General features: G+C 32.7%; 2 protein-coding genes across 6 annotated transcripts in view; one reads left to right on the plus strand and one right to left on the minus strand.

Annotated features, from left to right (window-relative positions):
• The first annotated feature begins 662 nt into the window (after positions 1-662).
• LOC101745886 (atypical kinase COQ8B, mitochondrial) lies at positions 663-9274 on the plus strand. 2 transcript variants are annotated; one of them, XM_038021735.2, is made up of 9 exons: positions 663-897; positions 2590-3165; positions 3246-3462; positions 3903-4112; positions 4247-4362; positions 5276-5438; positions 5531-5733; positions 6032-6184; positions 6852-9274. In XM_038021735.2, exons 2-9 carry the CDS (start codon positions 2593-2595, stop codon positions 7137-7139), a joined length of 1923 nt encoding a protein of 640 aa, XP_037877663.2. In that variant the 5' UTR covers positions 663-897; positions 2590-2592; the 3' UTR covers positions 7140-9274. The 2 variants fall into 2 exon arrangements, with proteins under 2 accessions (XP_037877663.2, XP_037877666.2); XM_038021738.2 differs by having other exon boundaries at positions 688-897; positions 2864-3165.
• A 140-nt stretch (positions 9275-9414) lies between these two features.
• Positions 9415-15741, minus strand: part of nwk (nervous wreck) — a 97775-nt gene continuing 91448 nt past the window's right edge. For 2 of the 4 annotated variants that reach the window (XM_038013187.2, XM_038013163.2), the window contains 2 exons: positions 15252-15286; positions 10880-13522 (listed from right to left, as the gene is read on the minus strand). In XM_038013187.2, the coding sequence (XP_037869115.2) occupies positions 13124-13522; positions 15252-15286 (434 nt within the window). In that variant the 3' untranslated portion in view covers positions 10880-13123. 4 annotated transcript variants of the gene reach the window in all.

Raw genomic sequence — 15741 nt, forward strand, 5'->3', positions numbered from 1 at the left:
TGTATAGTGTGTCTATGTAGGTAAGTATACGAAATTAAATAGAAAATTAGGGCACAAAATATTACTGTTTATCTATGACTATTGGGAGTAACACTTAGAGATTTTGTTCAAATTTAAATGTGTAATAACGGTGGCATTAACTGTTGAACATCTGCGAAAGGGCAGGAATATAGGGAAATGAAATAAAGGCATAGCTTCTTTCAGGCTCTTTCAAAAAGTCCACAAAGGTCTCAGTGAATAACCACCGTTTTACTGAGACTTTATTTCACCCGATTGCATCTCGTTTCATTAAATTTCATCCCAATTTTATTAAAGCCTCAAACTAATCAACTTCAGCTTATTTTGCTTCATACCTATTTTTACAGGGTGTCCCAGAACTCAACGTCAAGCCGAAACGGGGTGACAGGATTGATTGTAACCATCGTGAAAAAAATCAGAAAAAAAATATATGCCATGCAGTTTGGAAATTATGGACATTTAAGAAAAACCTAGAAATTTTGTCAAACTGTAACCATTTTTCGGCTATTGTGGTTAATTTTTATTATTTTTGTTCATTTAAACTTTGGAACCGTAGCCTGAACCTGAATACGATTTTAATGTGTTTGGTATAGTAATCGAATATCAATATCGTCAAGTATCGATTAAAGCGGTACTTTACTAGTACTTGATTATTGACATCTGTCAAATGGGATTTCGTAATTGGAATAGAGATTAAGTTGTGTTCTCAAATATTAAGTGTATAATCTATGCCGTATAATCTATGATCTATGAACTAGGTTACAAATTGAGATGAATCTTTCTCTAAAATTAGTAATTTGTGATTATTTTCTTTTCTTTTAAACTGATAAATATAAAGCTTAGGTTCACAACTTGAAATAACAATAGTACAAAATTTCAGTGAGTACATTTCGAAGTTTTAATAAACCTCACTAATACTAATTTTTTCTATGTTTTATTTAATGTTTACCTACGTATTTAAAAAAGAGTATACTAAATAATATTGGTAAAATTACAAATATAACATTTTTTCATTAAACCCTATAAAATACTTGTTTTATTATGCAATAATTTAATTAGCCTTGAATACTATTCTTTAAATTCTTTCGTTGCACACCCACAACACCATTCATAATAGTTAAATTCATGGAAACATGCTTACGCGCAGTTCTCACATGATGTCATCCTTACAGCTTAAAAATTTAATGCCAATTTAAAACCAAAAAGTTAAAATACATATATATCAGAATTTATATTATTATATAATAATATAATATTGCATTTGGACCATATTATCTAGTTGCTATTCAAAGTGTAAATTCTACTGTCAACTAAAACTGTATCTAACATAGCAGGTAACATACTGGCATTCTCATATTGAGTTTATTATGGTCTAGTAATTGAATTTCCTACCTGGTGTTATTTGCTTCTAGAGCCATAAATTATTAATCGTATTTTAAATGACATTGTTGAGGTTTCATTACATGACTATTTATGACTTACATGACTCTTTATGATAAAAAATGACTGAGTGATGCAAAACCGTTTTGAATGGCTTGCTTGATAGGTACTTAATTACTTACATAAAATAAGTTTTATTAATTAAACCTTCGAATTTTACTTTTAATTAATTAATTTAGTATTTGTTATATAAATTTTTAGTAGTGTAAGTAATTGTATATTAAAATAAATTGAATATTATTTTACATTGAATAATGCACTAGAAATATACTGGGTATAACATAATCGATCTTGAAAACTACTAAGGAAAAATAATACCTTAATACAGTGATTCTCAACCTTTTTTTTGTTGCGGCACATATTTAACGATTTCAAAATTTGGCAGCACACAAAAAAAAAGATAAAAATTATTTCCTTACTACAACACACTGCATAAATAGTTTATCAAAAAATTTTAATATACGAAATAAACTAAAATATACTATAATATTTTTTTTTGTGGATTTAAATATTTTCATGTTTAAAATATTTTTCTTTTAAAATGATATAAGTAATTTAATAATATTAACATTATTATAATATATGTATTCGCAAAATTTGGCGGCACACTTTTGAAATTTGGCGGCACACAAAAGTGCCGCGGAACAGTGGTTGAGAATCACTGCCTTAATACATGTAACAAGAATTCAATACTTACTAGCTAAGTGAATAATGAATACTTGTTGCTTTAGTAAGCTTATACTTTACAAGCTTGCTATCCAAAGTTAAGTGTGCCCTCATCCAATAGAATCATGGATCCAGATAGTTGATTTTTAAATCTACTACATTACATGCTGTATAAGAAAACAAAAACATAACAAAAACCTAAAACAAGCAAAACAAATGGTTGTGGTACAAATCTCAAATGTTAGAAATCTCTTGCAATTGCACTAGAGTTACACATTGCATATTTATATGTATATTATATATTACACCTGGTATATCTTAATATTATTATAATACATAAATAAATATTGTAAATATCATTTTAGTTTCATATATAAATATATAGTACATTGTATTGTTTTAATGTTTAATTCCATTTATATATTTTATTATTATGTGTAACTTATAATACTAAACATATTTCAGATCATGTCACACATTAATGATTTGATAGGTGTAGCCCGTGGCTTACGGCTAGTTGTTGAAGCCAGTACAAAGATGCAGCAGGAAGCATGTAGTATTATGTGGAATAACTCTAGCATTAGGCCACTCCTACAACAATGCCCAACTAACCCACTCACAGCTTATAAACCTAGTGCTGATACTGCAAAAGATGTAATCGAAAGAGCAGTGGTTGTTGCTCATGGCTTAAGGAAATATGTTGTAATGAATGTGCCTAATTTAAACCCTGATATCGAAGGCAAGGTAGAAATGGACCCCAAATTGCAACAGGAGATTGAAGAGTTGAATCGAGAATTCAACAGAACATTTGCCACCTTAGAACAGAAAGTTCAGAATAAAGATAGCCCAGCTGAATTTGTATCACCACTAGAAAATATTAAAATGCAACCTGAGCCATCCAGAATTGAGAAAGATGAAGTTAAAACAGAAATACCCAAGTTTGAAAGTGTTAAACCTAAGTTTGAAACTTTGAGTAATACAACACAATTTGCAACACAAACAATACCAAAACCAGTTGCTAAAAAGAAAATACGTGTATCTGTAAGTTTTGCTTTGTGTTTTTTTTTATCATTTATTCATTTATTACGATACGAAACTGAAAAATTTGAATTTATTTTCAGCTTAGTGAAAATTCCAAAGCTCGTGTAGTACCATCGTCGAGAATAGGTCGTATGATTTCGTTTGGTTCACTAGCAGCTGGACTCGGAGTCGGCACTATAGCACAGTATGCACGCAATACTTTGCAGTCAGTCACAGGACAAGCCGATGAAGCCGCTAATTCATTTTTGTCTCCAGCTAATGCTGAAAGAATTGTTGACACGCTTTGTAAAGTCAGAGGTGTGTAGAAGATTAAGACCTGATCCAGAAAGGGCGAATTCGCCGCGAAACGTTTCGCGCGAAATCATTCGCGCGTTATTGAGATACTAGGCACCAATACATCGCGCCCACAATATCGCACGAATTCAAAATACGCACGTAAATCGCGTGCACTCCGCCAGACTCTCGACTAGAGATACCAGGGACGCCTTGTTGCACCCAATAACTCGCGAACTCCAGAGCGAGTGCATGTATCAAATATCCCCAAATGCTCACGCGTAGGTACGCTCTTTCTGGGCGAACCGTTCGCGCGTGATACGCACGAGAGAATCGAGGCGAATTCGCTCCTCCTGGACAACCTCTAATACAGATATGATTAAAAAACCTTTTTGCTAGTAAATTAGTTTAAATTGCTAATTTAAGCTAAGCAAAACGTATAACATTTTATTAACTGGTTACAGGAGCAGCACTGAAACTAGGTCAATTATTAAGTATACAAGACGAATCTGTGATATCCCCGGAACTTCAACGAATATTCGAGAGAGTACGGCAGTCTGCCGATTTCATGCCAGCATGGCAGGTAGAAAAGGTGATGAGTTCGCAACTTGGACCCGACTGGAGAAGTAAAGTACAAAGCTTCGAAGAGAAACCTTTTGCTGCAGCTTCTATAGGTAAATCTTATATGTCGCATCGTACTGATATGTTTTAAATGAAATTTAAATAAAGGCATAGTTTAAAAAAAATGTATTAAACTCTTAAAGTTGTTACTTTTTTATGCCTATTTTCTCAAATTATTGTTGAATAGGTCAAGTGCACTTGGCTGTACTGCATAATGGTCGGGAGGTCGCAATGAAGGTTCAATATCCCGGAGTCGCGAAAGGGATTAACAGTGACATTGACAACCTTGTAGGAGTTATGAAGGTAAATAATGAATATATCGACGCTTGAAAGGCAAACGTGACTAAGCGACAATAACTGCTTTGTGCATAAATGATAGGCAATAACCATATTCGATGCGCAAAAAATATATATTTCTAGATCTATTAAAATCATTTCATTCGCTAGCTAGATTCGTTAAAATAGAATTTTTTTCAGGTATTTTAACTTTAAATTAGCCTACTGTAAAGTTCACGCATTGTTGCTTAGTCACATTTGCCTTTTAAGCGTCGATATGATAACAGTTAAAAATTATATAAGTTTATCCAGCCGTTGTAAAATCATGTTTGTTTTATTGTACCTGTTTTATTGGATATGTAAAGGTATCATTTATGTTTTGTGTGAATCTCTAACACTGTACCTATTTTTCAGTCTGGGTTCGTTCTTTTCATTACTCTTGATTTACATCTAGAAGTGGTACATTAGATCAATCATTTTATTTTATTGGTGGAAAAAGATCTGTAATCAATTTAATTTTGGTGCACAATAAGAAATACTTTTACTCTGTGCATAATATGTTCTACTATAGTTAGGAATACAAAATAAGTTACTTGTATCACTATTTTATAGCAATAGCGATATTCATCGAAAATTAGAAGGCCAATACAGGCCAAAGTGGCCAAAATGCGAAAGTTTTGATAATGAGGTTTCAAATTATGCTTTCTCGGCCCGATGTTCTATGCACCTCATATTGAAATAATTTTGATTAACCCCGTGTAAAAAATTCGAAGAAAAAGTATTTAATTTCTTTTAGCTTTTTGCGTCTCACAGTAATTAAGTATGAAAACCACACATTGTCGTATTATAATGAAACGAATGTATATATAAATTGTGGACTTCAAATATATATATATGTACAAGGATAAATAATAATTTATCTTAAAACTGATAATTACAGGTATGGAACATGTTTCCTAAAGGCATGTTCATAGATAACGTTGTGGAAGTGGCGAAAAAAGAACTAGCCTGGGAAGTCGATTATATACGTGAAGCGGAATGTACTAGAAAGTTCAAGACTCTATTGGCACAGTATCCTGAATACTTCGTTCCTGACGTCATAGGTATGAAACTTTAAATATTAAAATAATAATATATTGGCAATAAAATTAGTTTTTTTTTTACCGTATAATCTTCAGCATACTTTATTTTTCAGACGAATTGTGCGCACAGGAAGTGATAACAACAGAACTGATAGACGGCGTACCTCTCGATAAGCTATTCGACGCATCCTATGAGACACGCGTCGATATCGCGTCCAAGATCATGAAGCTGTGCCTCAGAGAAATGTTCGTACTAAGATGTATGCAAACAGATCCGAATTGGGCCAATTTCTTCTACAATACTAATACGAAACAGGTAGATGCTTATAAGAAATAGCGTTTCATTGAAATAACTACTTGAGACCTTAGAACTTGTATCTCAAGGTGGGTGGCGCATTTACGTTGTGAATGTCTATGGCCTCCAGTAATCACTTAACACCAGGTGGGCCGTGAACTCGTCCACTCATCTAAACAATAAAAAAAACAATCATTAAAATAAGTATACATATTCTTTAAATTATTAATTTGTACTCACTTGAAAGGTAAATTAATGTTAAGTGAGTAATAATATTTCACTTTTATGTGTGTTACCGCATATATTTTCTTGCTTTTAGGTAATATTGTTAGATTTTGGAGCTACAAGAGAGTACTCCAAGGAATTCATGGATCAGTACATTGAGATAATTAAGGCAGCCTCATTGGGCGATCGCGCTGCTATATTGAGAATGTCGCGTGAGATGAAATTCTTGACTGGCTATGAATCTAAAGTGAGTACGATAATCGTTCGTAATACAAATAAAGAGCTTTAGAATTTAGTATGCTGGAAACGCATGAGACAAGCAAATCCAAAATGCATATATATATTAAACAAGAATATTGATTCCCAACTTGAAATAAAGCCTAGGTCCCTTGCTGTCATTAACCGCCAGCATTACAGGGCTTTAATAAACAAAATGCCACGTTGATTTCTTTACTTTATAAAACACATCAAAAATATATTAAAAAATACATAAAAAATTATTGTTCAGACGTTTCTTAATATGAAAGCGGGCTTTTATGATGCCAATAAGTACTTGCATCTGATGTTTGTTGAAAATATACAATGCGATTGAAAAAGCATCTTAATAATAAGCTAATTATTTTTAAAACAATATGCAGGATCTGGTGGAACTAAGTAAAATGCCTTTTGTCCTGTAATCGTCAGGTTTTGGGTGTAATAAATTTAATATTAGTATACTCATCTTCTTGGCGTCAAATGTTGCCTATTTCATTTCGGTTTTGACCCGTCCTTCACTAGATAGTTAGAAAAATAAAACCAAAACAGAACGAAAGACTAATTAATATTCAATTACTGTCACACTATCACATGCCTGCAGTACTGCGCATTACCTCACCAGTTATGCGTTAGGTCTCAAATACAGTTCCCTGTTGCAGATCATGGAAGAAACGCACGTTGACACTGTCATGATAATGGGCGAAGTATTCACCAGTGAAGGCTCCGGCGATTTCGACTTCGGAACCCAACAAACAACGAGACGGATACAAGCCTTAGTGCCGACGATACTAACGCATAGACTCTGTCCGCCCCCGGAGGAAATATATTCATTACACAGGAAACTCTCAGGCGTCTTTCTGCTATGCTCGAAGATGAAAATTAAAATGAACTGCAGGGATATGTTCAATGAGATTTACGATCAATATAAGAGCAACAGCCTCAGGTAATTGTTGTTATGAAATCTATATAGCAAAATTGTCGTTGTTAAACTAATATTTGTTATGTGTTATTATTTGATAATTTGAACATTTGCACCATTATAACCACGCTATATATAAGACAGAAGTAAAGAAATTTGGTTAAAGTTAAGTTTTTATTCAGCATCACAAAGTAATGGTAGGTGGTGGTGGGACCTCTTGTGAGCCCGCGCGGGTAGGTACCACCACCCTGCCTATTTCTGCCGTGAAGCAGTAATCCGTTTCGGTTTGAAGGGCGGGGCAGCCGTTGTAACTATACTTGAGACCTTAAAACTTATATCACAAGTGGGTGGCGCATTTACGTCGTAGATGTCTATGGGTTACAGTAACCGCTTCACACCAGGTGGGCTGTGAGCTCGTCCACACACCTAAGCAATAAAAAAAATACATTTAGGACATAGCATATTGATTTGACAACGACGGTGTAGTGTTAAATAGTATTATTGAAAACGAAGCTACTTTTCTTAAATTCGAAAATATGAGAAAAATAAAAACAAGTATGTCACAACAAGTTGTTGGTGGAAAGAGTTTTTGATTCGGCAATAAGATTTTTGGTTTATTTTATAAAATGTATTTTAACTGTCATGCTTTCGAAGAGTTGCTTTTTTCTAGGACAAAACGAGAACAATATACCATGGTGAATAAAAAGTTTTTCACTATAAATCGAACAATCAACTTCATGATAATTATTTTCAGTAGCTATTTTATTAAAAAACAATTGAATTTAACATAGAGATCAAAACTATTAATATTTATTAATAGATTTCAATCATAATGTTAATTTTGTTGCATTTCTTGCATTTTGTTGCATACTTAGAATAATTTTTTATAGAACTAACACGAATTCTAATAGTCAAATTGAATGTCACAGTTAAGAGTGTTGAGGAAAAACTTGTCGATAAAATTATATATTTATAATTTTTAAATAAATCTTTGACTTATGCCTATTCATTGTTTATCCAATTGAATTGAAACAGCTGCTATTTGCATTTCAAGATTTTTTTTAAATGCCAATTGTGTGGTAGTTTAAACAAATGCTTATAATTAAGACTTTCAACGTGCTGATCAAAAGTTACTAATTCTATACAAATATGAGTGATGGGTGGGTTTAAGTTACATACATATATGATTGTCCTGACTATAACAGTTTTAAGTGCAAGGTACAAACTAATAATATAATTTGTAACTAGACTGTTTATGTATCTTGAAGGGTAATTATCAATAATTTAACATTTTCTTTTTGAGAAGTGGTCACAATAACACGAAAATGATTTTAAAGTTATTAGTCGTGACAAATATCTTATTTGACAGGGTAATATACCAATTATAATGAGTGATAAAGTTTTAACAGATTGGGCCTTGTGATACTAATGTGCATAATTACTTAATATTAGTGAAAACGAATTATTGTACTGATAATATTATGTGCGCAACTGATGTACATGTTATTCGAGAAGGCTTTAATTTCACATGAGAGACTTTCCAGTTAGTGTTATTATACAAATAAATGAAAAATAAACAATTGCACGGTGCTAAATAAATTAGAGTTATAGGAACTGCAAGAAAAAATAATAAATATCCTAATCACTATTTCTTTACTGAAGATAATTTAAAAAATATATATTTTCATAATATGATTGTTTCTTTATTCTGAAAGTCGACATCGAATATAGAGATCATCTTTATTTCGTAATAGATCCTATATTTCATTAGGACTTTAATGTAATATCAAAATGTAAACAACATTGAAATGTAGTGACTTAGTTATATTTAGTTATGTGTAAATAAAGTCCTTGTAACGTAAATCTTTGGATACCCTATCCTTTTAACTGCATCATTCAATTTAACAGCAATAAATAGTTGACACGTGATGAGTGTTTACTCTAAAATACCTGTGTCTATAAAATTTGTACGGTGCTATCTTTTCAAATGCCAACCTCAAAAATAATAAAGTTATTAGGTACATAAAATGTTTTTCAAATAGCATTGTAGGTTGAACAATGTAGTACATAGTGCGCGTTAATATTATCATATAATTTATGTGTATTTTATTAAGCTTGTAAGAGTAAAATTAATTAAGTTCAATAAAATCAGCTTTGTGGAAACTAACTGTTTTTTATTATAAACCCAATTTTAATTTAAAATTATTTTTAAGTTATTATATATTAATCTTATATTCTTTGTTATTCATAATATTCATAAAGGAGGAGGAGAAAGGAGGACAGGTGCAATAAAAGTCGAATTATTACACAGAAACTATATTATAGATCAAAAAGGCATTACAGAACATTATTAAAGCGATAGTACATTGATTTTGAAAACTAAATAGTATTGATAACACTTAAACATAGATTTAAATTGCTGCCCAGATTAGGTACTCTATAGATTATTCATGGCAACCCCGAAGATAAAAGAATAATAGCACATAAACCATGACAGCTCCAATTACCGATTGAAAAAATGTATTTAGCACTGTTCCTTATATAAAGTGAGGGGGCTGCCATTATTTCTTGGTAAATAATACTACTCATAAATATAAGTTCTGCAGAGTACCTAAAATGGCCTGTACAATTTTCATTCTAAATAGTATTACACTATAGGCTGGAATTATCTAGAACGAGTTTAGTGTTGCCAGATAATATTTTAATCGTCTCTAAACCTACCATAGGTACTCTAAGTATTGTCAGATCTTACACATTAAAACTACTTGAAAAAAGCAGTAAAATATATTTTTCTAATCAAATGATCTCTATGTAATCCTTATTTTGTATGTCATGAAAAGAAGAAGTCGTAATTAATGTATCTGGATCATACTTACACTGTTTTTTCTGAGCCCCAATGCTTAGTTTACCGCATCGACCATACTATCTGACAGATATTTTAAGCGTGTAGACCGTCTGGATTGAACAGACGACGAGACTTTTTAAGTTTAATTATTCATAAAGGTAGTAGCAAAACGTAGAAAATATATCATTAAAATCTAATGTCTTATTTCCGTTGTAAACAATATAGTGAGATATCTCTTTTTTACTTCCATAGGCAACAATTATTGGATTTTTTTTTTAATTTTGGCAATCTGGTAATATGTTTTGAATTTATTGTAATTATTAGACATGCACTTCTTGTATGTATGTACGTGTAAGAACTAGGCAACTTCGTACTCTCTTTTTTTGCAATACAACTCCATATTATTTCGAGTATTTTATAATAATAGATTTTCAGCTGAAATTGTTATGTATCTTCCTCCTTTTATTTTAACTCTCACATTCAAATTCCATTTTGAATTAATATTCCATTTTAAAACCTAAAGTAGCTGTAGTGCTACCCGACTAATTAAAAAAAATCAAATTACGTCTGACATGATCTGGCCAATACGTGTATGGCTTACCCTATAACAAGTGAGAGGGGTCTAAAAACATATATGGCAGGCGCAAGTGCTACTTATAAATCCCACTATGTGGCCCCAAGAAGATGGGTATGGAATATCAGTCTTAATAATTCCTATCTCCTTGTGTTGAACGAGTCAAAATGATAATGATACGAGATTTGAGTTATAAAAGAATTTTTAAAAGATTCTTCCAACTTCTTAATATATTATTAAGAATTTATAACAGAATGTCTCTTCAATCTGAGTCGCCATATGATTTGTGCCAATATGGCATGTATTTCATAATTTTGTGTTGATAATAAGCTACAATCAAACAGCGGTCTAATTTATTTGATGGTATAATTGATACACAGAAATACATGAAATGACAAACTCTAATAAGTATGCTTATACTAAATAAGGATCAGCACTCTTATTTAAACTAAAACTACGTAATTTACTACAAAGATTTTTTTTCTATCTTATGAAGAAGAAATTTCATGTTGTTAACTTTCTTCCGTAGGTTGATCTGAGTTTAAATTAAAAAAAACTGATTTCGACACTTATGTTCACGCATCCATGAATTTTTACTAAAGTTCGAATAATATTCAACACAATCTCAGCACAGTGCATAAAAGTTAACCCATTTTGAGCGTTACCTACATCTTACATACAGATCATTTGGGTTTATCGGATTAGAACAAAAAACCATTAAAAAAATTGGCTTTTTGAGTAGTCCCTATTAACAGCAACGCTCTTGTAAACTAATGTCACAACGTCATTTGGTTTGTCGGATCAGCTGAATGTAGTAAGTTAAGGATCCATTTTGTAATGAGTTTCACAAATGATTTACTGCAATTGCCTATTTTAGACTGCATCTGCCTATTTTGAAAAAGGTGACTAAGTAACTAATATAATATGTGTTCATCTCTACAAAGGCGAATAACTAAATAAATAAAGGTACTTGAAGCTAAATTTAAAACTGGATTTCGCTCTGCTCTGTTGCGACTTTGTGGAAAAGAACACATACAATAAAATAGTGTAAAAGCACAAAATTCTAAAAACAGTTAGTGCTATGCTTTCTAGACAGAGAATGAGTCTTTTCAGAGACGCCATCAGAGTGCTATAATCCTCTCTTACAACTAATTAGGTTTTATTTACTGAATGAACGTTTGCTACTGTAGAATATTAAGATATTAATTTCACATAAACACTACTAGCTATTAATCGATTAAGTGTATATTAAACATCAGCGCTTCTAAACTTTTTAATTGATAGAACAAGCCAATGAAATTTTAATAAAATAACGCTAATATTAATTATCACTTACGATGAATTTCAAAAGGAATCTAATCATTTGTAGAACCCAACGATATTTACTATCAACATACTAACGTAACTAACTATCCTCTATAATTAACAGAGTAAAAAGCTGCAGATATAAATTATCTCTAACATATCAATAAATTTTAATTAATTGAAAAACACTCATGCTAAATCTTTGAATACTTAAACGGTTACTTGTTTAATTCTAGAACACTGACTATAAATTGAAGCATTAATTAAATAACATCGATTAAAAATTAAAATGCTTACTGGATTTAATTGTTGGGGTTTTGATTGGCCTATTCAATGTACATATTACGAACACGGTTATAATGAATGTTTATTATTGTGTGCATATCAGAGAAATTGGTAACACCCTGTATCATCCTTACTGTCAATGAACTTCTGCACTGTCCGAAGGTAGAAACCGACAGTAGAAAAATTCATTAATGCTCACAAAGCTTCCATACGTAAACAAACAACGTGGCCGACAATCTTTTGCATTAGCTTCAATTATCCATTCAAAATAATATATAATTTATTCATATATAGCGTGTTCAAGTTGTTGTCGTTGTGATTTCGTGTTTATTTGTCGACCAAAATGTTTGGTTACGGTTCTGGCCTCCAATCCGTCAACAGGTGATCTGTCGCTTTTAATCGTAATTTTGAATACTGTTTAATTCACATCTGTAAGGGTTGCGACCGTTTCTCTATGCACCTACGAACGTTTCTGTTGTCGATTGTAATGAAGCATGATTGGTTCAGTAATGATTATTTACCGCGCTTTAAGTTGGTTATTAGTATATTTTCGCCAATCAACAACAAAAACGATCACAATCAGTAATGTATCCTACTTTATTTTCTACTCTAATATATGTAGTATATTTATTAAATTAACGCATAGTTTTTCTAACATTAATACATTAATTGTGAATGTAATGTAAACACGTTTACTAAAAGTATCAATATGTCGCTAGAAATATTTTTGCAATAACAGGATGAAAGATCGCAGAGCCCCGTACAAGCAGTCACAGTTCCGCGTTGTCAAAGCTTGAAACTGAACTCCTCAGGAATAGGTAACAATCGAACGAAGATACATCGTGATATTTGGAGACACGTCTACTGTATAAGGGACCTGAAAGGTTGGAAATATGAGAATTCGCTCAATGCAATACCGCATAGCAGAGAAACGGTCTCGGATTGACGACCGGATCCGTTCTAGATGGAGGATACTTGTTAAGGAGAAGTACGTCCGAATCCTTTAGGCGTTGGACTCCTTGAGGTCGGTGAGTCTCGCCAGCTGGGCGGGCTCTAGTTCATCGGGGATGGAGGCGCGACCGGCTCGTGGGGCAGCGGGTGGGGAGTGCGGGCCTGTTGAGTCGCCCTCCGAGCCTGTGGAGCTAGAGGTCGGCTGCGGACGCACGCACACCGCGGTCTGCTCGGACAGCGACGACTCCTCGTCGTCGTCGTCGATCTGCGGTTGCGGCTGCGGCTGCGGCTCTGCAGGCGGGAACGGTAGTTCCGGCTCCTCGACCATCGGGGTGGCCGCTGTGATCACAATCTGCGCGACCCCCAGCCCGCACTCGCCAGCATTTGGCAGCTCAACTGGCGGCGGCACAGGCTTTACCACCGGCATCGGCTGCGGCATCTCTTCTTCGTCCTGTGGTAAATTAATGATTAATATTAATACGTGAAGCAAAATTTTTGTATCCCTTTTTACGAAAATTGCGCGGACGGAGGAGTATGAAATTTTCCACACTTATAGAGATTATAGAGAAGAAGTGCACAATGCTAATATTTTTTTTTAAATAATTCATAAAAGATACATTAAATCAATAAAGAAATCATTACATACACTACCATGTATTTGACACACACACACGCATGCATACTATTTGTTTATTGTCAAACTTTTCTTTGCAGTCTGTCAGTTATACTTAGTCTGTTAAATTGAGAATAGATTAAATATTGTTTTCTCTTTATTAATATTTGTCTAAAGTGTAGTCTTGACGAAATCTGTGGTTATTAAAGAAATATAATATTCCTTGACAATCGAATCATAATAGTGTACAAACTTATAATTTGCATTAGTTATAGTCGAATTTCGACTACCAGGGGACCACTAGTGATTATTAATAATTATAACTTGATTTACGGTGATACCGCCTAAGTAGTAGATAAAATTATGGAAATAATAAACAGATAAATAATGTAAAAGACGTCAATATCTAAAAACAGTGCATATGTTACGGTAAAAGTAGATATTGCGGCAAATGTACACATTTTCCGGTAAATGTGCACATTTGCCTCCTTGTTTGGGTAATGTGCATTCAACTAATATTTACAATTTCAAAGAAGGGAAATGTACATTTAATTCAATTGTAGTTGAATTCACAAGTACATACACATTATATTCAGTTCACATATACCTAACTTTTTGGCAAATGTGCACATTTACCGGTAAAAGTGTACATTTCCTAAGAGTGTACATTTACCGTAACACATACACATTACGAAATGACTGTTGCTTCAATATTATCATGGGAAGTTCAATAACATTCTCAGATTGGATATTAATCAAGTAGTTAAGCTAAAGGCTATTGACCTACAAAGCGGTAAGGATTTATGAACCTAATTGATGTTCGGTGACGTATCTAGGACCGTTCGTGACTCCGTCCAGCCGGAACTCATGTATTGAGTCATTTAAGGGGCAAGATACTAAATCAAGTCAAAGGCTTTAAAATTCGAATGAGTATTTCATATACACTCACATCGTGGCCCTAATTACGGCACTGTTAATGGCGGGACAACTTTATTGCAACTTGCCCAACTTCCCTTGAACTATGGTAATATAGTAAATTATACGTAAGGACATGCTAATTGTAATTGGTAGTGGACTTAACGCACAAAACGTTAATATTATTGGTATCATTTTTTAATTTATCCCATTTCATTGTTTACTATTAAAGGTCACTGGTGGAATCATATATGTAGTTAGCAGTTCACAAAAAATATTAGGTCACTATATGAAAAGCAGTCACGCGAGCCGATAACTTACTAATAAAAACTCAATTTCAGTCAAAAATTATAAACAGACAGAACATTCACAAGCACATGCCTGAAGAGAGGTGAGCTAAAATTATCTCCTAAAAAAACGTTAAATTGTTTAGCCATAACAAAACGTAAATATGTTTTCCGAACAATAGGAAACATTTAAATAAATTGTTTCAAAACTCATATATCCGAAACGAGCTGAGCGAATACTTTTACGTTTTGTTATGACGTTCCTTTTTTAATTAATAACTTCATAAAAGCAACATAAAAAAAAACAGAAAGTCAGCACGTAAACATTACACAGACGGCACATAGCGATTATATTTATATCAAACCTCATCATCGAAATTATCGCTGGCAACCTCATCAACTGTAGCATGGAAGAGAACGAATTATTTACTAATAATATAAAAATAATTTTCACAAAGAAATTTACTGTAATTATATAATTTGTTTTTCTACTTTTCTTTCTTTTTTACTTTCCTTTTTTCTGCAGAATAAATGGCGATACAAAGTGTTTTATGTCTAAAATATCTAGTCGGAAACAAGATATGTATGTTGAAAAGCCATTCGCTTTCGTGTTGTTGAGGACACTGAACCGAACTTTTGTATCGTAATACACAGCAATGCAATTCTAAAGACCTACGAAATCCCGGATATTTCAATATACATACAAGGTTTTCAAAAGATAAAATCATTTTCACTTTCTGACTATATCACGTATCCGATTTTCAAGAAAAGCTTAACTTCCATCTTGCTTTATGTATTTCAGGAAACTAGATACACCTATTTTTTATTTGTTTAGGCTTAGAACTTACGACCACT

Source organism: Bombyx mori, chromosome 1, assembly GCF_030269925.1.
Source record: "Bombyx mori chromosome 1, ASM3026992v2".
In the NCBI taxonomy this organism is placed as follows: Eukaryota; Metazoa; Arthropoda; class Insecta; order Lepidoptera; family Bombycidae; genus Bombyx; species Bombyx mori.

Bases quoted from the DNA above. Each gene is read 5' to 3' on its own strand.
- LOC101745886 (XM_038021735.2), top strand. From the start codon at position 2,593: ATGTCACACATTAATGATTTGATAGGTGTAGCCCGTGGCTTACGGCTA. The intron at 5,439-5,530 runs GTATGAAACTTT...TTTATTTTTCAG, and splicing joins CTTCGTTCCTGACGTCATAG to ACGAATTGTGCGCACAGGAA. The intron at 6,185-6,851 runs GTGAGTACGATA...TCCCTGTTGCAG, and splicing joins TGACTGGCTATGAATCTAAA to ATCATGGAAGAAACGCACGT.